General features: G+C 41.2%; 1 protein-coding gene across 3 annotated transcripts in view; it reads left to right on the forward strand.

The window, feature by feature from the left end:
- The window catches only part of LOC144009262 (cadherin-18), a 97691-nt gene that overhangs the window by 13038 nt on the left and 59709 nt on the right, over positions 1–24944 (forward strand). The window contains exons 1-2 of one of the 3 annotated variants that reach the window (XM_077508895.1): positions 19450–19628; positions 22028–22176. In XM_077508895.1, the coding sequence (XP_077365021.1) occupies positions 22171–22176 (6 nt within the window). In that variant the 5' untranslated portion in view covers positions 19450–19628; positions 22028–22170. Of the gene's footprint in view, positions 1–9236; positions 9738–19449; positions 19629–19654; positions 22177–24944 lie in introns of those variants that run through there. The other 2 variants (XM_077508893.1, XM_077508894.1) reach the window with 2 other exon arrangements.

The following is a 24944-nucleotide window of genomic DNA, read 5'->3' on the forward strand; positions in this document are numbered from 1 at the left end:
GCTAAAGTCTTTTTGCATACTGAACTCGAGCAAAGCAAGCATGTGGTGAAGGTCCGCTTGAAGTTTTTTTTCCGTCTCAAATCACCAATTGGCCCGCGGTGACAAGACTTTCTTTGGACCGCGGTGGTAAAAAAAACTTTCATCCCAGCAGGAGTTTTCCACGCCACTCGGGCCGAGCACAGAAAGAGCGGCGTTAGCTAGCAAGCGGCAAACAGCTGGACATAAATAGAAAAAGGGAGCGCGATAAGACGGCCTCAATTGAATGGGCTAGCACGGCGCTGTGGGATTACAAACGCGCACGTCTTAAGAACTTAAGAACGTCACGCAAAAGGACAAGACGCTGGAAGAGGAAATGAAGACTCGTATCGAGCAGCGGGAATGCCGAAATATTTCTTAGTAGTGCTCGCAGACTTTGGACTGAAGCTGCTTTAGATCAGCAACATGAAATTTGTGAAGCTTGTCTCTATATACATATGTGTATATATGTATATATATATATATATATATATATATATATATATATATATATATATATATATATATACTGACTGGATAGCTGATATCACATACACGCCAGTGCAAGCCGTTGAAGTCACAGGGCGGCCATCTTGCTACTCCTACCTCGCAAGCAGACTACTGTATAAACTAGGGGTGTTAAAAAAAAATCGATTCGGCGATATATCGCGATACTACATCGCGCGATTCTCGAATCGATTCAATAAAAAAAAAAATCGATTTTTTTTTTTTTAAGAGCTCAGAATTGTTCATTCGGTAGTCTTACCGATTCAACGTCTTATCATCATTGCCTTTTTTTTTTTTTTTTTTTTTGTGTGTGTGTGAATCGATTTTTAAACTTCCATTTTTAATGGAAAAATATTCAACAAAACGTCTGACTTCGGGTTAGGATTCACACCTTGAACATGGAAGAATGTTAGATGAACGGAACATTAAGCCTTAATATTTTATTTTAATGCTGTTCAAACATGAAACAGATTACAACCTCTATAAGACTGAAATTTCAGATAAATAAATAATACATTTTCATATAAATCTTACACTCTACAAGCTTACCGATTAGTATTTTCTAAATTTGAATGAAAAAAATCGCAACAATCGACTTATAAATTCGTATCGGGATTAATCGGTATCGAATCGAATCGTGACCTGTGAATCGTGATACGAATCGAATCGTCAGGTACTAGGCAATTCACACCCCTAGTATAAACTATATGGTATACATACGGGTGAGACATACAGGACTGTCTCAGGAAATTAAAATATTGTGATAAAGTCCTTTATTTTCTGTAATGCAATAAAAAAAAACAAAAATGTCCTACATTCTCGATTCATTACAAATCAACTGAAATATTGCAAGCCTTTTATTATTTGAATATTGCTGATTATGGCTTAATAGCTTAAACAAAACTCAAATATCCTATTTAAAAATATTAGAATATCAAAAGTATACTAATTTAAAGTATAGTAATTTTGGTCCTCAAAATTCATTTTAACCTCCAGCAAAACCTCCATTTTGGTTCATTTGTTTTTATCTTGTTTCATTAGCATTCCATTCCCATTAGCATTCCATTCCATTACCAGGTGCCTGATGCTGCTCGGTAGCACAGTTTGCATTGTCCAGTAACCAGGAGGTTAGAATTTCATAATTTATTTCTCAATTTACTTCATAAGCATTCCACATGCATTCAATTCTTAGCATTCAGCATTCCCACTCAATTTTTCCAGAAATTGCACTTAGTCTAGTTTATACATGTAGTTGTAAAATGTCTGAAGTTCTCTTGTTTGTTTAATACATTTCAAATATCATAAATTAAGCTGTTTCTACTAAGTACTGTCTCAAATGTTCTCCAATTTAGATAGTGTAAATGTATAGTATGGTATGCCGAGAAACATTTCTTGGAAGGAGCAATATGGCCGCCTCGTGACCTCAAAAGTCTTGGCCTATCAGCTATCCAGTCATGTATATAGATCAGTGGGAAAAAAGGCACAGCAAGTCGGCCATTTTGGTATAAAGTGGCCAATTTCAGCAATTTCCAAAGATCCTTCAAAAGATGGTCGATGCTAGTCGCAATTTTGTTTCACATGATTTTTGAGAATTCTGCCGTAGGATTTATCCAGCACGTTGACATTTTCTCGTTCCACGACATCATTTGAATACGCTTCCCATCGTGTACACTTCCTCGGATTCTTCCAACTGCCGCATCAGCATGGACCGCCCACCCGTGGTGGGGGCTGCTTTTAAATGGCTTCAGCCTAACGCGAGCGCGTCTCCCTCGCTGCGGTGGCCTCTCTCCCGCTCGCCGTCATGTGCCTAGCCGTCCCGGCGCGCCGGCTGTTTGTTGTTTGGCATCAGCGGGCGGGCGATCGCGCAGCGTGCGGGCGAGCATTAGCCGTTAGCGGCGACCACGGGGAAGCAAGCGGGGACCGACGACATCTCTCCGTCTTTTATTGGCCTTGGCAGGTGGCGGGTTTCCTGCCGAGCCGTCGGGGGCTGCGGGCAGACCTGCGAGGACCGTTGGTCCAAATTCGTGCTCGAGTCGCGTCCAATTGAAGTTGGAGGACCAAAACTGCCAAACTTCAAAATAAATAAATTAGTAAATAAATAAATAAATGACTAAAAGTGAAGATAAAAATGGATGTAAATATAATTCAAAAATTATATAAAAAAATAAATATAAATGGAAATCTACTAGTCATTTACTTAGTCATTTATGTATTTAAAATTTTGGCAGTGTTGGGCCATATATTCAAGTGAGGCGGGGGGGGTGGTGGACAGCAGAGTCCAACCCAAGACATGCTTAGGACCGCCCCCTCATTTGAATAACATTTCGACTTGGGCCCCGAATTTTTTTTTTTTTGCTCTTTTTATTTCCATTTATATTTATTTTTTGGGATATCATTTTCAAACATTTGTTTTATATCAATTTGTATTTTATTTTTATTTATTTATTTATGTAGTCATTTATTTATTTTGAATGTTGGCAGTTTCGTTCCTCCATATTTTACATGACCGTCATTTCAAATTCCCGTTTGAATGAATATAACACTTTTTTTTTTTTTTTTTGTGAGGTCTGATAGCGACAATGGACAGGGGCAAAATAAACAAGAAAAAAAAATCAACACTGCTTTGCATCGCGAGGACATCAAATATGACGCCTTTGCGGATTCTCTGAGGCAAACGTACAAAAAGTTGCTTGTTAAATTATTGAAGGTGTCACGGTGACCTCGTCTCCTGTGTAAAGCACGCTGAAGGTTCCTGCCAAGCGAGGAGGAGACGCCGGCTCTCTCCGCAGGTGCACCTCGACAAGCGCCGGAGTAACCGTGTTGTGATTTTACAACTCCGACCTCTGCCAACATTTTATGGAACTCAACTATCTTTACAAACTTTTGTTAATACTATTCAGGGAATCGGGACTTGAGTCAGTGCGACTTGGACTGGGAATCGTCGTGAGTGACTGTGTTGATGATTTGTGACTTGACATGACAAAAACGATTGAGACTCGACTTGGATTTGGGAGTTAGAGACGCAAAACTTGACTCGGGTTTTATACATACACATGAGTCAGATAAATTGGCCAATGATGTCATTGTTGGATTGCACCGGTCTTCTTGCTTAATGAGGATCAGATACTGCAGGTAAAACTGACTTCACTTGACTTATGTGAGTACAAGTGATAGATTATTAGTAGTCAAGGAGGCCGATAGTAGATATTTCAAGCCGATATACATTTGCAGTAAAAGAGAAAATATTAGCGTAATTTATTTTATTTTATTTTATTAAACTATATTGAGTTTAAAAAAATAAAATAATTGCAGGGAATTTCCAGGGTCATCAGCATGTGTTAAAGTGACCTATTAATCATTTTCCAGTATTGGATTAGACATTGTGTGCAAAGAATAAAAGTGCAAATATCTTTGGCATCTTATTCCCTGAATTTTATTTCAAACCGATTAAGTGTCCGAATTCGATCTTACGGTGTGGGGCGCCATGTTCCTGGTCACGTGATCGTTCATTTCAATGGGAAATTGTTGACGTAAGGGGCGAGAAAAAGACGTCTTCAATCCCAATTCCTGCACCAATTCTGTTCAGAGTGAAGTCCTCAACACGTTCGGTTTCATGTCATTCCGTGTGGGGTCGCTGTTCCTAATGTGGGCTAAAGCGTGCTTGGCACTCGACATGTAGCTTAGGCGAGCAAATTTCAAGAAACCCGGATGTTTACTGTCCAATTGGACTCGCCGGCGGCTGGATGTGTCAGTTTTATCCGGCTTTCGGTTGGAAACAAATCTTTGGCAAGTCCTCCGTGGCTGTACTGCTTTTGACGAAGTGTTTCTTTGCTCCTAAAGCGAAATACCACCTTTGATGTCCGCCATCATTCCTCGTGAGTTCTATGTTGTCATTCATTCAATGTTTATTTTATGCATACAATACATCACGATGATCACGTGACTGTCCAAAATGCCCGATGCAGTACTTAACGCAAAAATATTCATAGAAAGTGCTATAAAATCATAATCGCTCAACATAAATTGGCAATTCTTTTCAGGGAAGAGTTGACATTAACCATTTTACAGAATAGCTGGTTAGTTTTTCATAAAGTCTTGTGTTCCTTTAAGATAAATTAAAAACTAAGCAAGTACCGTAATTTCCGGACTATAAGCCACGACTTTTTTCACACGCTTTCAACCCTGCGGCTTATACAACGATGCAGCTAATTTATGCATTTTTTCTAACGGCCGCCAGGTTCGCTTGAGCAGAAAAGGTAAGAGTGAGACAGGTGGAAAATATGTGTCGAGGAAGATGCAAGTTTGTATGTACAAAATGCTTTTTCCCTTTGAAATGTACTGAGGTGCGCTCGAGAGCCCGGAAATTAATGAATAGTTCTTATTCTGTATGAAGTGGCAAATTAAATAGGTCCATAAATGAAAAGTAACCTCCATCTCACTGAGCGGCAAATGCATGTGAATGTAGCTCATTTGGGGTTTTCGTCGGGGTTGGTAAAACGATTCAAAAGATCTTCGCAGTGAAAAAAAAAATGCCTGAATATGTTCCAAGTTTGTTAATGACAAGTAAAAAGTGTCTGTGAACACCTTACAATTCCCGATGAAAACCCCCAAATTCGCTACGTTTGCAAGCATTCACTGCTCAGTCAGATACATAACACCTTTATTGGCCTTCAGATTAATCAAAAGGCTGATAATCGGTCTATCCCTAGTGAAGACACATATTTTTCCGTATTTAAAATCTGGTTGGAAAGTGTGTATTGCTATGAGGCCCCCCAGTAAGCACTGCTGAAAAATTGTGCCGCCCTCCATCATTGAAGTTGCCCGTCCCTGATAGAGTGATTTGGAAGACAACCATCGTCTCAACCCAAGAAGCGCAAATGATCTTATCAACGCTTGTCCGCCGCGCGCCAGGTATGGCATTAGCGGACACAAGGCGGGATTTGGGTGTCACTCTCTACCTTTTGCCGATGCCAATCTGGATGCAGATTACATGTGTCGTCGTCAGGCGTTTATCCGCGGCTTCTTAAATCCGCCACAACTTGCCTCGCGCCGGCGGCGAATCAATCGTCCGTCAACAAGCGCGGCGGCGCCTCCTTAGCGTTGCTAACAAGTGTCGCGCGGGATTAGCCGTGGCTTTCCGAGCACAAAAAAAAAAAAAATCTAATCAACATGTATGAATTATTTATGCAGGCGGGGGAAGTAATTCAGTCATTATCACTTAGCAAGTGTTTGGCAGTCGTTGTTGTTATGTGGCAGTCAACTTTTTGTATCCCGAGACAAAACAAATAAACGAATGCCAGTTTTCCATATTAATTAAAAAAAAATGCCTCCTGAAAATAGATTCAGAATCTAAAACGTTTTTTGTTAGTGTGCAGTAACCAAATCTGTACTGACAATCATTTGATCTGTCCGTGTCATCCATCCGTGTTGAGTTACGTCGCCATTTGATGATGTCATAGTGGAGTGACGCGATGCATTCGTTGTCCCCCGTCCAGCATTGCCAGCAGACACTTTGATATTTTTTCCACTGTACCTCCAAATTTAATGAGCACCTCCACATTGACTTTGCAAATGCAGACTTTTATTTATTTTTCTCCCCAGACTGACAAAAGCTTTCTTTGACTTTGTGTCTGGGTGACAGTCCCACTTGTAGAGTCAAGCTTGTCAGCAGAATTAGTTGGCGACATCCAACGTTTTTTTTTATTTTGTCTTGCGACTTTGAGAACCTCCGCAATGTTTGAGGTGAGCACGACTTGCTTGCTGTCACACCCCGAGATTCAATTCACAACAAATCAAAAGACGACAATTCCCTCTCTTACTTTTTGACTTCTGTGCACCAAAAAAAAAAAAACCTCAAGGAAAAAGTTGCGAGTAAAAGCGCACTCTGCAATTAATTGAGCCGACGTCACACTTACAACGGCAAACTTATAAGCCGACGTAGTCTTGTTGAAGTGGAAGAATAATAGAACAGGAGAATAATAGAATACTGCACTTTTTTTCTGGACGACAATGCGAACATTATAGCGCAAATCAGCAAATAGAACTCAGTTTGAGGCGGCTCGAGCTTTAATTGGTTGAGTAACTTTAGCATCTCTGTAGAGTTGGCGCACTCCCGCTCACCCCAGCACATACACCAAAAAAGGCAAAACAGAGATGTTTATTGTAGGGATGGGAAAATACCGATATCAGGGCATCTATTTCAGGCAAATACCAGCCTTAATTTAAAGTGTCGGGTACGTGTGGAAGCTGCCGAGTCAACGACAGCCACCGATTACTGAATTACTTTTTTTTTTTTTGGTAGTTGGCGAGTCATCTGCATCAGAAAAAAAGTTCACATTTTTTTTACAGTCAGGGTTTCAAGATCGGGGTAAGGTTTCAAATTACGGATTGCAGAAAAAAAAAAAAAAGAGTCAAAAGGGTTTCAAACTTGAATTAGGTTTTCAAACACTTTAAAGGGACATTTGACTCGAACAATTTTCAGCAGTACCAAGTTAATATTTTGTCTACAATTAATGTGGTAACGTACTTATTTTTCATGTAAAATGAATAACTTTAAAAAGTAATTTTCTACTTGCTGTCGACTGATGATGACATCACCTGTGCTGAGGAAGTTTGTAACGGCCAATCATGGCTGACCTGTTTTCTGGGTTTATATAGCTAAATTCCTTCCTTCCTTCCTTCCTTCCTTCCTTCATTCCTTCCTTCCTTCCTTCCTTCCTTCCATCCATCCATCCATCCATCCATCCATCCAATCTCAGCTGGCTTTGGGCAGTAGGCAAGTTACACCCTGAACTGGTCGCCAGCCAATCGCAGTAAATTTCATCATTATTCATGAATCTATTTAGAGTTGTAACTGAGCTTTTTTTTTTCAACATGGCCCTGGTTGATCTCTTATACTCTGCTGCCACCTGCTGGCCGGTTCTGCAATCAGTATCATTGCTTCAGGCATTCGCTTCAGTTCAGAGGCTGCATCAAAGCCTTCTGTATGCTTGTACATACAAAAAACAAAACAAAAAAAAACAAAAACGTATAAATACGTCTTTGGGAGCATTGTAATATTTAAACGGCAACATATACATTTTGGGGAGCAAATGAGTTAATGTGTTAACTTGATTATTTTTCATTTATAATTAATAACTTTAAAAAGTAATTGTTCTACTTGCTGTCGCCTGATGATGACGACGTATAGGTCACGGCCAATCAGTTTGCTAACCAGACCCAGAATAGAGGTGAGCCATGATTGGTTGTTGACTCGTTACCTACTTCCTCAGCATGGGTGATGTCATCATCAGTCGACAGCAAGTAGAAAAATTGCTTTTTAAAAGGTATTAATTGTACATGAAAAATAACGACATTATCAAATTAATTCTGTAGAAAATATGAACATTTCACTGCTGAAAATTGTTCAATGAGTAAAGTATTCCTTAAATGAGGGTTTTAAGACTGGGTTAGGGTTTAAAACTAGGGTTGGGTTGTCAAAATAGGGTCGTTGGGTTTTCAAAACAATGTTTCGAAAAAGGGTTAGGATTTGAAATTCCGGTTTGAAGTAAAGCATAGTGTTAAAATGAGGGTTCCAAAAGTGATCAAGGGGTTTTAGTTTGAAGCTCGGGTTAGTGTTTCAGGTTAGGGCTTTGAACTTTGCTTAAGCATTTAAATTAGGATTTAAACAAGAGTTAAAAAAAACAAAACAATATGTATGTATGTAATGCACTGTAATTGCTTCTAAAGTGGACGAAGGCTGCAAATAATGTCGTTAGTTTGCAAAAGCATGTCCGGAATGAAAGGCTTCTTTTGTTGTGACATGTGACGGGGTCCAGCCAGGGTGGGACCCCGACTCGGGATTAGCTCCAGACCTCTCTCCGTCGGGACCCTCCTAAGTTGAAGGCGCTGCGAAAGCATGAAATGGAGAACACTCCTTGAAAATGTCTTGGGCCCGGAACAAGCAGGTGCACAACTTTGAAGATCTGGCCAACAACTCCAACATTTCCTGCCAATTGGATGCCGCCACTTTCTTCTTCTTCTTCTTCTCCCTTTAATTTAGTCTTTCTTAATTTAGTTCCCCCCTAGTTAGTTTTTATGGATGGAGTTAGGCTTTCAAATTTCGATTTAAAGCCCGGTTTTTGTGTTGCCAATCAGAGTTTTAAGTAGTGTTGTTCCGATACCGATTCTGGTATCGGCAGAGGTGCCGATACTGCATTAAAACAGTGGTATCGGTATCGGTGACTACTCACAAGTAACATGCCGATACCATTAATTCCAACGCTAATATAGAATTTTGGATGCAGCATCTTGTGTCTTGCTCGTGCACGACATTCACTAATATGTGACATGTTCACTGCATGCCCATCTAAAATATCCTATTGGCCCTTGAATGATCTGAACCAATGGCAGGACAGCTTTTTTATGTTGAGGAAAAAAAAAACTTAAGTATCGGTATGGTATCGGCATCGGCCGATACTGCAAAGCTGGGTATCTGTATCGGTATCCAAAAAACGGTATCGGAAAAACACTAGTTTCAAGCCTGCCTAAACATTTCAAATTGGGATTTGAATGACATTTTTTAAAACGGTTTTTGGTTACTAACCAGTGTTTGGAGTTAGGGTTTCAAGACTGGGCTTCATTTTATTGTTTTGTTTCAAAATAGGGTTTTGAGACAGAGTTAAGCTTTTTAATTGGGTTTAGTAATCCCATGTTTGCTCTGCTCTCTCCCACAGGATATCCATCATGGCCTGTGGGATTAACCTCCGCGACTAGAATCGTTCGCGCCGTGACGTCCGTGCCTCAGCTGGGAAATTCCATAATGTAAAAAGGACCTCGTCTTTTTTTGGACCATGACCTCCCCTGGATTTACTAGGACCACTCTTCTCCTCATTGGGATTTAAAGTTTTGCCTTGGGAGAGGTCGGCAGCGGTGGCGGCTGCGAGGAAATTAAGGTCCCGGAGCGCTGGGATAATTGTACGAGACGCCGCGCCATGAGGATACCCGGCGCGGGCGGGCTCTGCCCCGTCCTGGTTTGCCTCTGCTTCATCCAGAAGGCCCACGGGGCGAGCCACCACCTGCCCGCCAGGGTGCTGGCCAGGAATCCCAGCAGGAACCAGAGCAAGCTGGCCAACGGGGAGACGGAGGTGCACCACAGGCCAAAACGGGGCTGGATCTGGAACCAATTCTTTGTTTTAGAAGAACACATGGGGACAGACCAGCAGTACGTGGGGAAGGTAAGAAGGTTTGGATCCATTCTCAATTTGTTTCATGCAAAGAGTCTCAAGAAATGTCTGCCTATGGAAAACACATGAATGTAGGCTTTATGGAGTCTTGGGATTCAATGGAATATGAACTACTTCCTCCTACTCCATTGGATGTTTTGAATCTGATCAAATGCTCATGATATGTGGGGTCCCTCAAGGGTCCTTGGACCCCTTTTGTTTAGTCTTAAACTTGGGTCAAACGCGATACAGGATGAACCCTTCAGTTAAACCAAAACAAAATTGAAGTCATTGTTTTCAGCAGTCAAGAAAAGAGGATTGCTGTTAGAAAACACCTCAAGTCACTGTCCACAGTAAACAACAGGATTGGGGAATCCAGGTTCGGAAAAGTAAAACTCTTGAAACATTTTGGCTTTAGCCGCAGGTGCTTCTACTCAATCGGCACTGGGGAGCTGGTTTACCTGCCAGTTGAGTATAAGCAACTGTGGCCAAGCCAATCTTTGGCAGGGGTTTTACTTTCAGGACCTGATGGATTCCCCAACCCTGGTAACCATAGAGCCTCGTCTGAAAATTTTGAGTGCTGTTAGACTCGGACCAGACTTTCAAAAGCCTTCTCAAACAATCCCTAAAGAGCCAAAAACAAAAAACAAATCCAGACTGAAAGGTTGAGTACTCCAAGTGGACCAGGAGAAGCTTATCCATACGTTTATCACCAGTTTACTTGACTATTGGAACTGTCTTCCCACTAGATTCCCTCAAAAGAGCATCAAAGGTTCTGAACAGAACAAAGAGATCAGAACATATTACTCCAGTCCCAAAGCATTCACACGGGCTCCTAGTCAGCTGTAGAATTGATTTCAAAATTCTGCTACTGGTCTATAAATCACTGAATGGTTTGGGTCCTGAATATATGAAGAAAATGTTTAATCCTCTGAAGTCAGCAGACCCTGATTCTATTAGTGGAACCCAGAGCTCAAAGCAAACATGGTGAAGCAGCTTTTAGCTGTTTTGCTGCCAACAGATGTGAAATATTTCAAAATTGGCCCTGGAAGATACTACGTGTGCATGGAAAATGATTTTGGGGCCTGAAGTCAGCATGTATTCTTCCATTTTCTTCTGACATTCAGAGTCAATTGCACGTCAGTTGCCACCATCTCCAAGTCTTGTCGGAATGTGTCAATCGTAACTTGCACATCCTGTGATGACTATCAGCTTCGGTGAGCACTCAGTGCCGTGTAAGACGACGTTCCCGCCTGGGTCAAAAGACTTGCGATTGGCTGACGTCTTTTGTTTTCGTGGAGCTGGCCCACATGCTGCGCTCAGGTGGATGGCAGCGTCAGCGTTGCGCCTTCTTCTTGTCTTGTGATGTGGAAATGCCGGGCCCGCTTTGTGTTTGTTGTCATTAAGACGACGTCGGCCATGTTTTATTCCGTGTGATTAACGAGGGCGCCTCTCCACTCGGCAGAGTAGCCCTCCACATGGAGTATCCTTAACGCGAATGATTAGAAACCCGGGTTCTCTGCGGGAAATGAAGCCAGATTTGATCTCTGCCTGGGAAATGAAGCACGGCGGGCAACGTAGTGTGTGGAATGTCATTTAAAAGTTTTCCCTGGCTGTGTTCGAAAGACACGAGTGGGTGTCGGCCACGTGACTGCTCGTGACTTGTGTTGTCTCCACCAGCAGCCACGGGGAGTCGCTTAAGTCCTCGTGCTTTTGCAGATTGCCCGCCCTTATCTCCCCAAATGTGAAAATGTGTTTCTCCGCTGCACTGATCATTATTCGAGGCACTCAGGCGCAGGCTAATCCCCTCAACTGCGCCGCCAGAGCCAGAAACGACAGCATACTGACTGCACATATGTCTGTATTCCTTTGGAAGAAAGAAAAGTGGGATGATGTGCTTGGGAAAAAGGCAACAACTGCAAATATCACTTTCCGCCTCAAAAGTCTGTTTATTGAATCAACGGATGCCGGGTGTCCTTGCCAGGCGGGCAAAGCCGCAAAGGAAGGTTGAAGCGTGTTCTTGCTAACATCATGTGAAGCTCCAACGCACCCAAAACAGACAACTTTCACCAAGCATCTTGTCCTGAGAAGCAGACTCACTCCACCAGAGAGATGGGCTCGCTGCAGCAAATCTATTCAGTCAGTTGACTCATAAAGACCTAGTCAAACTGTCCTGGTGATTTGTTTCAAGGCCAGGCCCTTGTAATTGGTCCCAGATTGGAATTAAATGGAACATTCAAAAGGATAAAACACTTTGTTCTCATATGCTTTGCCAGAGGCTGCTTCCAAAATGACTTTTGGCCACATGACGCTTAAAAAACCATCGAAATGATGACATGCTGACATTGGATATAATAAACCCATTAAAGAGAGGACATCTGATTGACACATAGAATATGTCGCAACACGAATCGGTTGTAACCAGATTGAGTTGCAAATTGGCCATTGTGAACCAACACTGAATCGGACTTTTTGGATTCGAAACCCAACGGATCTCGTCAGAAAGGACTGTTTGGATAGCACTTCCATCTCCGTGCATGTGACGCATCCACATGGACAGTGCACACTCAGGAACTCTACATTTGCACTACGTTCCCGCGGATGTCCGGAAGTAGTTGCGTGTGGCCATCCACGCAACAAAAACAATTTGTGTTCAAAAGAGTGATACATTTGCATCACAAAACTTCGCCCTAGAAAAAAAGTCACTCCGTTACCACCGGGCACTATTTTTCTGTTTTCAACTTGTAGATTAGTGCGTGTTTATCAGTTGTATGCAGGACGCCGCACAAGTGATACAAACAAACAGAAAAATAGTGCCCGGCGGTAATGGAGTCTGACTTTTTTTCTAGGGCGAAGTTTTGTGATGCAAATGTATCACTTTTCTTGAGCACAAACTTTTTTTTTAGAAGAAAAACGCTTTATTTCCGTGACCCCAGCCAACTTGCCGGAGTACTTTCCTCTCGACCAAAACCGGACCAGAACTCGTGTCACGGAACGCTGTCAGGGGTAAGTCAGTGGTGATCGCACACTACTAGAGGTGAGGATGAAATACAGATTCATATCCAAAAATCCAAACTATCCCTTTAACTGTTGTTTCCTTTGCAAAAGAAACAAGCCACCACTTCCAAGGAAGCATAAAATGGCTGACCAATGTTCCAGAAACGGAAGCTGCTGCGAAAACGAGGACAAACGCGACATATTTCACACGTCTCCATCGCAGGTTTTGTTTAGCATTGCACTCGCTGATGTAAAGCTTGCAAGGTTCGGAGTTGTGCACTACTTACTGAGTCAGCAGGAGCACTGACCACTCTTTTTTTTTTTCTTTTTTTTTTAAAACAAGCTGTGAGCTTCGACAAGCTGGCTCCCTAACTCACTCTGCGGTCTGCCACTCGGTGACTAAGTCCAAGCTGCGGTTTCCCAAAACACCTACGCTCGGCAATCACAGCGCTGAGAGTCGATGGAGGACGACCAAACGAGGGAAGGAAACATACATGTGGAAGGGATGCAGTCTCTCGATCTCTTTCGCCTTCACAGATGACGCCATTAGTGGACAAACCATTGTTTGTCACTTAACAAAGGCAGAGAGATTGAGAAAATATAAATAAATGGCCTACATGGTAACTTATTTTAGCTTTGCCTCAAAGGAGACGGAACGCTGAACGTCATTTATACTTCAACAAGTAAAGTGGTTTAAAAATAGACGAGTTGGAAATTCAGCCGTAGTTAATATAATCATTGAGGGGACTGGCTAATTAATTGCCTTTTCACGTTGCTTGGATTAATGGCACAGACGTTATCTTTTGACAGTGGAATGGATAGAACGTTGTAAAGCTGACGTTAGCGAGAAAGCTAGCCTACTTTTACTAAATTACTTCAGATGGCCCAAAATTGAAGTTGCAAGTGAGTTTTTCAAATTGGTGAAGAGAAAGGGCCACGATTGTCAGTTGTGTTGAGCGCTTTCTGAAAAACAAAAACACATCAAATGTAGATTTATGGATGACCTCCATGACTGACAACAGACAAAAGAAAAAAGTCCCCCCCCCATCACAACAGTATATATTTTTTTTAAAGTAAACATGACAAATAATAATAATAATAATAATAATAATAATAATAATAATGATAATAATGAGAGAATTTAACTGTCAAAAGCCTATTTCCGCCAGTGGATTTTATTTTCCTTCATTTTATTTTAATTATTATTATTATTATTATTTTTTTTATGTCAGAAGCCTGTTTTCTAACGGTGAATTGTTTGCTCCAAAAAAACTATGGTAGTAGAAGTAGGCGGGACAAAGCTCAAAGCAAAGTCAACTTTAATGTTTCAAGTGTTGCTTGCCTACTATTTGGGCATGATGGTGGAGTGACAGAAAAAGAAATCAAAAAGATTTTATTTTCCACTGCTGGAAATGGACTTCATACAGTAAAATGAATTATACATATATATATATATATATATATATATATATATATATATATATATATATATATATATATATATATATATATATATATATATATATATATATATATATATATATATATATATATATATATATATATATATTGTGCCATTTTCCCATTTAGTCACCTACTGTCCACTCTTTAATAATAGTCCATATAATTGATAAAACTCCTACTTAATCCAAATGTGTATTAATTATCTTCTTATCTTGTGGCACGAAAACCGTGCTATTTGTCTGTGACATGTAGCAAATGTCACGTAAACAAACCAACTTCATCTCGCATCCCCGCCCCCACCGATGGAGGCAGGCGGGCCCGACGCTATCGTCGATACCGCCGATTGAATCGGGGCGACGGCAGCGAGTTTGACATTCCAAATGCGGAGACGCTTTGATGGAGTCGCTCGAGCAACGCGTCGGCGTGTAACTCCCCTCGGGCGTGCTCGCCGATCAGCGCGGATACGTCAGAGGATCTGACGCCGACATCGCTGATAAGCATTCAGCCGTCCTCGTGTGAGGGAAAAGCCGCTGCGTAAATGTTGGGTTTGGCCCGACTGATTGCTAATGCTATGCTAACCTGAAGACGAGTGCTGTTCTCTCGCTACAGGTTGTCCCAATGTAGTCATTACTCAATAGAGTGACCCCCATTGCAGGGTCAATCCACGGTTATACTTCTATATACATATATATTAAGCCAGGGGTGTCCAAACTTTTTCATTTGAGGGCCACATACAGAAAATCAGAAGGACGCAAGGGCCACATAATGTTATGAAGAGAAATTGTGTAAATAACAAAATAATTTACAAACAAATAATTTAATTCTGCTTTTGCAGTTTTAGAAAAATGCTACAGTATATGAACCAATTTATTTGTAATATGGCAGTAGTTATTATAGTTTTGGATTTTTTCATTTTAATTAGTTTTTTTTAATTAGTTTTCAGAGTGGTTCAGTTAGATTTTATTAGTTTAGTTCTTTCACAAATGCTTAGTTTTAGTTTAGTTTGTTACCTTCAGTATTAGTATTAGTTTTTTTTGTTTTGTTTTTTAAGTGTATTACTTGTGCGCAATATTTAAAAAAAAAAAAAAAAAAAAAAACACCATGGGAGCAACGTCATCTTTTGGTGCTTTTCTATTGGCTGCTTCTAGATGACATCACTTCTGTGTGACATACTTTCAAACGTCATTTTTCCGGTTTATATCAAAATAAATCTACAAAAAAAATCACATTTAAAATCATCCCCAAAGGTTTATGCATTAATTGAATTACCAAAAACTAAAAGGAAGGACATGTTTGCTATAATTATAGTTAGTCTTAGTTAATTTTGTAAATATACAATGTAGTTTTAGTTGGTTTTCGTTTTTATTTTATTTTGGTAACAATATTGTTTTTTATTTTTATTTTAGTTTTTTCATTAGTTTTAGTTAACTAAAATAACCTTTAATGACCCAATTTTTTCAATACCCTCCCTTCTGACTTTGACCATCTCCAAACATTTTTGTTTTGTTTATTTTATTTTAACTGAGTCAAATGGCATTTTTAGCATATGGCGCGGGCCACTGAAAAATGGACGGCGGGCCGCAAATGGCCCCCGGGCTGTAGTTTGGACACCACTGTATTAAGGACATTTGCGTTTGAGTGCACCAACGTTATTCAGGGAATCAATTTGACATGCGTGCTTACATAGACTAGGCCTCCAGAAGGTTTGCGCAAATAAGGAAGAAAAAAAAACAAAGAATTTAATCATGCTGATGCGCTCGCTCCTTAAGTGGCCGACGGGGGCAGGAGGACCCTCAATTAGCCCCGAGTTTCATTTGGCCGCAAAGTGTATCTTGCCCGTATTTGCTTTGAATGCGCCGTCGAGGAGCTGCCGTTTTCATTGCTGCTGCTTTTGTTTGTCGGGATTATTACGGCTCGACTGGAGTCATCTGCACACGATGCAAACACGCCGATTCCATTTGGACCGCGACTAATTACCGAGAGAGAAAGAGATGCTGGAAATATGGCACATTAACAGTCTAGACTGCAAATGTGCCGTGTTAAACATGAATACGATGCAAATATAGAACAGTAAGTGTGTACATTGAATGCGATGTGAAAAGTGTCTGAACCCTCGAATATATCAATATGATATGTATATTAGAGGCACGGATATTAAATATGATGTTTTGAATTTCTATGTACTGAATGTTGCGTTTATTTTCAAGGTTTGTTACTTTTTATCAGCGTAATCATTCGGGATGTCACGATAACGGCAATATCGCGGTATTAAAAGGAACCCCGGCTGTCATGACAAGTTTGCTCTATATTATTTGATTGTTACTAACATAGCTATGAGATTCATTTTTCAAAAATAATTCACACTGCTTGGCAGAGAACCATCGCCATTCTACGTCGCGTTACGACGTAAATAACAACATCCATCTACATACATCGAAATAAAGTCTCTGCAAAATGTATTAAACTGGAAATGATTTTTTTTGAAAAATGAATCTCATAGTTACGTTAGTAACAACCAAATAAATAATATAGCACAAACGTCGTGACAGCCGGGGTTCCTTTTAAAACTGCCACAATATATCGTCGGCGTCATGTCACGATATTAAAAGCAGCACATCTTTTAAAAAAAAGTCAGGTTGATTTCCATTTGTGCAGTTCTAGCACCCTCTGGTGGTGAGCTTTTTAGTGCAGTTTAATTTTCACAAGGCATGTTTTGGCCCTTCTGTGTTTCAAATCCACGCTAATATGCTAATATGCTTGTGAAGTGAGTCAATATGTGGAAGCACTCAATGTGTGCATGCATTAGCAAGTAAATGCATCAATATCAAGTGTTATTAGAGATTGTAGGTTACTTATATGCATTGCTGTAATGTAAAAAAACACAATATTGTGTTTTTTTGTTTTTTTGTTTTTTTTACTATGAGCAATTTTTTTTACAATAATGTGACCTTGTTTATATATCGTCAACCTCACCACAATATTGTGATAATTATCGTATTGCAACCTTCATATAGTGATATCGTATTGTGATGTTTAGATATCGTTACATCCTTAATGTTAATTGTATGCAAATTTTGCCCATTCGTGGGTTGGCGCCTGCAAAATCTATTATAACATAAATGAAATGTTTAAAAGTAGATTGGATTGATTGGACCATCTTCTTATTGGATTGGTGATGGTGGTGCTCGGTTCTTTAGTTTTTAACTCGCTGATCCGTGATCGACTCTAAAAAAATTTGATCGTGTAAACAAAGCATGTACATTGAATAGAAAAAAAAAACAAAACAAAAAAAGATGTGGATTAAGGCCAGTTGCCTTTTGAATATTCTGGTGTCAGTCTATGAGGGAAAAGTAAAAAAATATAAAAAATGTTGATTTGAACGTATTCTTAGCTATCGAGGATAGAATTAGTGTTGTTCCGATATCGTTTTTTGGCCACCGATACCGATTCCGATACCCAGCTTTGCAGTATCGGCCGATGCCGAAGCAAGACAAGATTCTGCATCGGCATGTTACTTGTTAGTAGTCACTGATCCCGATACCACTGTTTTAATGCAGTATCGGGGCCTCTGCCGATACCAGTATCGGTATCAGAACAACACGAGATAGAATGATGAAGTTGAGTCTTGAAATGGAGAACATGAATTTGTGATTAACACCTGCAAGTGTCAATCCATCGTGGAAACGGTGCCTTCAAATTCTCTTTGTTCTGCGCTTCGTCAAAAATGCATGGAGGCCTTGCGTCGGGTTGCTTTGTTGTTGCGGAGGAGCTCAAAGGTTGAAGACAAAGATTGGCTGCCACTGGCGCCCAGCTGAGATTTTTGACAAGGAACAAGCGCCTGCTCCTCCTCCTCCTCCTCCTCCTCCTCCCTCTCTCTCCGCTGACATTTACATACGCGCAGCCAAACACGGGTACTTTTTCTTTTTCTTCTCCTTCTCCTTGTGTTGTCTTGCGGCCCGCTGCGTGCATGCGCGCGCCGCAACGCAACGTGACGGTTGCCTGATTCTGTCACAGAGCAACACGTTTTCAGACGACTGAATAAAACATTGTAGTCACCTCCTTGGCGCAAGGAGCGAGCGAGATTCTCCTCCGACTCGACACAAGACAAGATGGAGGCCAATGCGATTCGTCCCGGGTCGATTCCGACTGTTACATAGGCCGATTATCTGTCTTTTTTTTTTTTAGGAATAAAAGCCGATAAAGCTGATATCTCACTGAGCGGTGAATGCTTGCTAACGTAGCTAATTTATTGTTTTCATCAGGACTGTAAGATGTTCACATACAGTTTGTTTACTTGCCGCAAAGACATTTCAAACATATTCAGACAAATTTTCACTGTCTGCGAATATCTTTTGAAACCTTTTACGAACCCTGACGAAAACCCCAAATTAGCTACGTTAGCATTTGTCGCTCAGTGAGATACAGGGAAAAAATTTGTGGATTTATTTAAATTTTCACTTTCTAAAAATTATGCTACACTGTGAACTCCCAACACTTTTTATTGAAGAAAATAATAAAAATAAGAAATTACGTTGAAATCTTAGAAAATGTTTTACTATTTACAGTACAGAAACTATTTACTTGCTTAGTTTTTAATTGCTGAAGCATTCCCACATGTTATTGTGATTTTTATTCTCCGCCCTTTTTCATTCACGCCTCACGGGGTATATATCGTCTGATTCCACATTACTTACAGTATTTGCACAATTTAACGTTTAATAACTTTTCCCCATTCATTTTCAATGGGAGAGACATTGAACCTTTTCAAAGTGTCACTTTCCACGCCCACTTTCATATACATAACTTATGATCCTTACCAGGTGTCTGATGATACCAGGTGTCACAGTTGATAAAGTGCATTGTCCAGTAACCAGGAGGTTATAAATTCATAATTTATCTCTCAATTTATTTCAGAAATATTCCACATGCATTCAAAATCTTAGCATTCAGCTTTCAGCATTCCCACGCAATTTCTACAGAAATTGCACTTAGTCTAGTTGCTCTTTTACTGCAAATGAATATCGGCTTGAAATATCAGTTATCGTCTCCTTGACTACTAATAATCGTATGGTTATTGACCTTGAAAAAAACAGTATCACAATTGTGTTCCATCAACCGACCAAAGATATTTATTTCTTCTTATCAGGCACATTTTGCGTATAAGAGCTTTTCACAAGCAAAAAAAAAAAAAAAAGTTAGGGTTAGGGATTAGGGTACGCCCTATCCCTAACCTTTAACCCCTTTCATCCCCCAGCCACCAAAACTGTGTCTCCATCCATGGCGGAGCTGTCATTTGCCAAATGCGTCAGTCAGCCCTCCCGAAAAGGTGTCAGTGGGGATTACGGAACACCTGGCGAGGATTAAAAATGTTCTTGACAGGACGGCCACTTCGCTTCTTTTCCCAGCAGTCGCTCCTCGGTGGTGACGGCCCACCGAGCAACGGTAATAAAGTGCGCACATCTTCAAAGTTGCACGCACACTTTTTTGACATCAAATATCCATTGCCTCAACCATCCGTGCTAATCGCTAGCCCATGTTCCATTTTGTGTTAGCTTTAAGCTAATGGACGTTCCTGAGAAAGTTATGTGGTCTTAATGACTTTTGTTTTGCGTTTGGTTTAACAGTAACAGTTTGGTTTAACTAATACCCCTCTCTCCCACATGTTCAAGTCTTCGAGATTTGTTTGTTTCTATACTGGTTTTCTTTTCCAAATGCATACTGTGTAATATACGGCAGTGCCCTTATAGGAACATAGTAGGTGGCTTCTTTTTCCCACCCTCCCCATTCCTTATGTTTTTCTTTTTCATCTAAGAAAATTGGGGCGCTGTCTGGTGACCCGCCAGCCTTGCCATTCTGTCTTCTTACATTGTTCATTTACTTATTTATTTTGTTTATATCTGTCAAGTGAATTTCAATGTGACTTGTGCAAAATATCACTCCATTGTGTATTGAGCAATGTTTATACGCCTTTAATGTTCCAGTTACATCATATTTCACGCCTACTTGAAGCTGTGTACTATATATATCGTCTCAGTACTACATGTCCGCCATCGTTTTCATCTGTCTGCTGGCGATAGAAGCACAACCGAGCCCGTAACAACCCTCGTTACGCCGGCACGGTGACTCATCTCGGCGGGTCCAAGCGGCGGACGACTATTCAGGCGGAGCGCGGCGATTGGTCGCACTCGTCCGTCCTCTCCGTGACCCTCTGACGGCCCGCTCATTAGTGGCCGGGCTTAGCGTGACGGCGGCGAATCGGTGGCGAGCCGGCGACGGGGGACGTCGGCGAGCTGATTGGGAGGCGGCGATCGGACAATCGATGTGGGGGGGGAAAAAAAGTGATTAAATCCCATTGAGTGAGGTGGGAGAGGCGGAATGAATCAAAAGTGAAGCCGCAGACGCTAATTGCAAATATGAAGCCAAGGCAGCAGCTCGCCTGATCGTTTGCTTCACCCTTACCGCCTCCTCTCGCCGGGCTGCGATAAACACTCCAACAGCCTAACTTCCAACGCTGGCAAGTAGCAAAATACAAATACTTTGTTCCTGCACTCAAGTAGATTTTTCAGGTATCGGCACTTTCCTTGTGTTATTTACATTTGTCGTTCTCGCCCTGCATTTTTATACTTTCATTTACTACATTTTGTACCTCATTTTGACAAATTGACAGTGGTACCTTACCCCACAAAAAAAAGGGCACAGTTCACTCAGTAACGCAAGCATGCAACACGCTGCGGATGCTGATCCAGGTTGAGAGTCCATATATATGCAATCACCAGATTGGGCTGTGTTACAATAATGTGTACAATAATAATAATTATATTAATGATGATGATGATGCAGAGATAAATTAAACAAGCCTCACTGATATTTGTGCTATCGTTTTGATCAGTGAGTGTTAAAGCCGCCGTGACGACTTCCGGCTCGCGACATGCTGAAACAACTTTATTCCCTTCAAATGCTTCAGTTCAAAAACTTGTTACAAATAAACCGGCAGAATGAAATTGAAACTAAATACCATTTCATTGACTTCAGAAAAACAATTCTGTTACAATTGTTTCATTTCAAGTCCCACAAGGTCCTCCGTCATAAGTAAAGTACATTAGAATATTATCCACCGGAACTATTTTGAAACAAAAATCATAATTTTAACGTTTTTCTCTTTTAAATACGATGTTAACATATTTATTTCTACTGTTTTGTTTATTTTGGGGCAACCGAGCAGCTTATGCGTCAAGTGTGGTGTCTGGTTTTATTAGAAAACGTTCGTACACCAAATTAGATGGATTCATCTTTTCACACTAGTTCCACAGGGCTCAAATTTGGGGCCCCTTCTGTTTTCATTGTACTTGCTGCCCCTGGGTTCCATCTTAGGAATGGCATGGGATTTCCTTTCACTGCTATGCAGATGACAGTCAGATATTATAACGCTACGTCCCACTTTTTTCTTTCGGCTGCTTTTGTCCTGCCTCGAGGAAATCAAGTCCTGCATCATGGCGGTGTCCGTCCCTCCCTGTTGACTTAGGCCTTATCTAATGGCAACAGTCTCGAACTTGGGCTTTAAATTGGACGGGCAAATTGGCGCTGTTATTCAATCCATGGTAGCCGCCTCGAAATAATCCATGCATCCCAAATGTGGTCAAGCTGAGCGAATGGCGGGCCTTCAACATTACATTTGAAAGCGTCGAATGACATCCAAGTCGCTTTGCAATTCTATCAAATGTGATGTTGTTGTTGTCCAGCAATTCAATTTGTTGAGTCGGGTTTTTGGAGCAGAGTCGTAAGAGTGCATCAGCCATTTTTATGACGTACTTATCCCTTTTTTTGCGACCGCGGCGCTGGAGATGATGCCTCTTTACGAGAGGATATAGCGGACGGGCGGCGAGCGGCGAGAGTAGATCTGACAGCGCGTGGATGAGATGGATGGCGTCGATCTGAAGCACGGAGGCCGACAAGCGGCAAGTTTGGTGCAAAGGAAGTCGGATGAATGAAGGTCAGAGCGAAGCTTCAAAAGAGCGAGATGGAGGATTTGAGCAGCCACATTTGCCGCTTTGTCTTTTTCACACACGTGCTTTGTTCTGTTTTTTTTTTTTTTTTTACACAACCACAAAACCGTTTTGTGGGTGTTCACGTGTGTGTACAGAACACACAGTGACTCCTAATGTTTTGAAACCCTGCTTGGAACGTTCAATAGCGTTCCGAAAACCTGGTTTAAAACAACTCTACCTGAAATACCAATTTGAAAAGACTTGCTTTTCATTTTTAAAAGAATGGATGTTTGAAACCCTAACTTGAAAGACTAACCCGGGCTTAAAGCACTAAGAGTCACCAAGGCTTGAAACCTTCATTTGAAAACCTGATGTGAAAGTGTGATTCGAAACCCTAACGATGCTAAAACAGACTTGACAATTTATCCAAACCCCAATTTGAAACCCTGGCTTGACACCATGTTGGACTTGAATCCTTATATCGTCCTCCAAACCTGAAGCTTGGCTTGGGTCCGTATTTTTAATACATAATCTTAAATTGAACCCCTGGTTGTCAATACTAATCCTGTTTTGAACTCAAACTAGAAACCCTAGCACTTGTTTGAAACCACAACCAAGACCGGAAACATTCATTTTAAACCAATTATTGAAACCTTACTCTTATACCCCAACCCTGTCTTGAAACAAAGACTTGAAACCCAAACTTAGAACTGAACCAATTCCATCCATCCATCCATCCATCCATTTTCTTGACCGCTTATTCCTCACAAGGGTCGCGGGGGCTGCTGGCGCCTATCTCAGCTGGCTCTGGGCAGTAGGCGGGGGACACCCTGGACTGGTTGCCAACCAATCGCAGGGCACACAGAGACGAACAACCATCCACACTCACACGCACACCTAGGGACAATTCGGAACGTCCAATTAACCTGCCATGCATGTCTTTGGAATGTGGGAGGAGACCGGAGTACCCGGAGAAGACCCACACGGGCACGGGGAGAACATGCAAACTCCACCCAGGAAGGTCCGAGCCTGGACTCGAACCGGAGACCTCAGAACTGGGAAGCGGACGTGCTAACCACTCGACTACCGTGCCGCCCTGAACCAATTCCAAATAAACCCAATTTGAAACCCCTTTAAATCCTAATTTGAATCTTTGAAAATTCACTTGTAACTTCACCATTGCATGGAATGGTTGGTATGGTGCACCGATCACAACTTTCTGGCAGATCACCGATAACCGATCTTTAAAAAAGTCTGACCTGCCAATCCTGTTTCTGCCGATGCCGATTTTTTTTCCATAACAAGCAGCATATACCTTCAGTGTTCCAATTGTATTTTATTGGAAATCATTGAACAATATCGGTGAAAATATACAAATGGGTTGTTTTAAATGCACATGAATTTGTTCTCTTAAATCAAAATGAAAATCCGATAAGTCATCTCAGCAGAAGAGGACAGACTTTTTCACACCTCCGAGGAGGGAGATGAGAATGGTGGAAAAGATCGGTTAATTTGTAAGGGATCCGTCGATCACCGATCTTCCAAAATTAAGGAAATCGGGGCCGATAAATCGGCCGGCCGATTTCAATTGGCGCATCCCTAATGGAAACCTTTTGACGCCCTTATTTGAAACTTAATCCTTACTTAATTCAAGTCCTCATTTGAAGATGTAATTAGATTTTTACAAATCTTAACGTGAAACCCAAACAGTGTCTTGTCATTTGAAATCCTGATCATGCCTTGGAACCATCTTTCGAAAAAAACGCTAACACTGGCTTCAAACCCAAACTCGAAAACCTTAACTTTGTCTCACAAAAAACAACATGTCTCAAAACTCATTTGCAACCCTAAGCCCCCGTTTGAGCCGTGCTCGGCAATAAAAGCGTGAGCTTCTCATTATCTCTTTGCAAAGTTGCCGCGTGTTGTTGACAGAGGAAAGCGTCCCTCAATTGTCTCGCTGCCGTCAGGTTGCTCCCTTGAGCGCCAGATAAAATTGCGAGGCGGCTTTTCTCCGCAATGATCGCAGCGCCGAGACTCGGCTGATCTCCTTTAAACTCCCCCCGAAACGCCTCGCCTGCCGGCCGCCAGCTGCCTCGCTCCACTTATATCCTCCGGCAGCCTTTGACAGAGTTGCACGCAGAGGCGCACAGAAACACGAGGACCGGTCTTGCTTGGATTTGGGGGAGGATATTTCTCTACTTTTGGGGGGGGGGATGTAACCTGGCAATAGCATATCCATCTGGTATCTCTCCACAGTAATTTGGTCGGGAAAAGGCGGGGCATTCTGTACAATAATTCGAGCTGATTGGACGATGCAACATTCTACACGTTTGCTTTAACCCAGGGGTGTCCAAAATACGGCCATTTGCGACCCGCCATACATTTTTTGGCGGCCCATGGCAAATACTAAAAATAATTTTTCAATGCTGTTGAAAAAAAAAAAAAAAAAAAAAAAGAAAGAAAGAAAAAGAGGGTGGATTAAACATTTCTAGTAGGGCTGCACGATATTGGAAAAACATGCCGTATGTGATATACTTGCTGAACATCGCAATATCGATATTATTGCGATATTTAACATGTACCTAAAGAAATTAAAAAATTTTTACCTAATGAAAGAAAAACATTTTTCATGTGGCAAAATAAGCAACCTTAATGTAATCTTAGTTAATTAAGTGTAATTATGTCTTGATAATTTTCAACTATTGAATGGCGATGCACATTTTAGTTAGCATCTGACTGGTCAAATTCATATAAAAAGCATAAAATTCCATAT

Source organism: Festucalex cinctus, chromosome 20 (assembly GCF_051991245.1).
Source record: "Festucalex cinctus isolate MCC-2025b chromosome 20, RoL_Fcin_1.0, whole genome shotgun sequence".
Classification (NCBI taxonomy): Eukaryota; Metazoa; Chordata; class Actinopteri; order Syngnathiformes; family Syngnathidae; genus Festucalex; species Festucalex cinctus.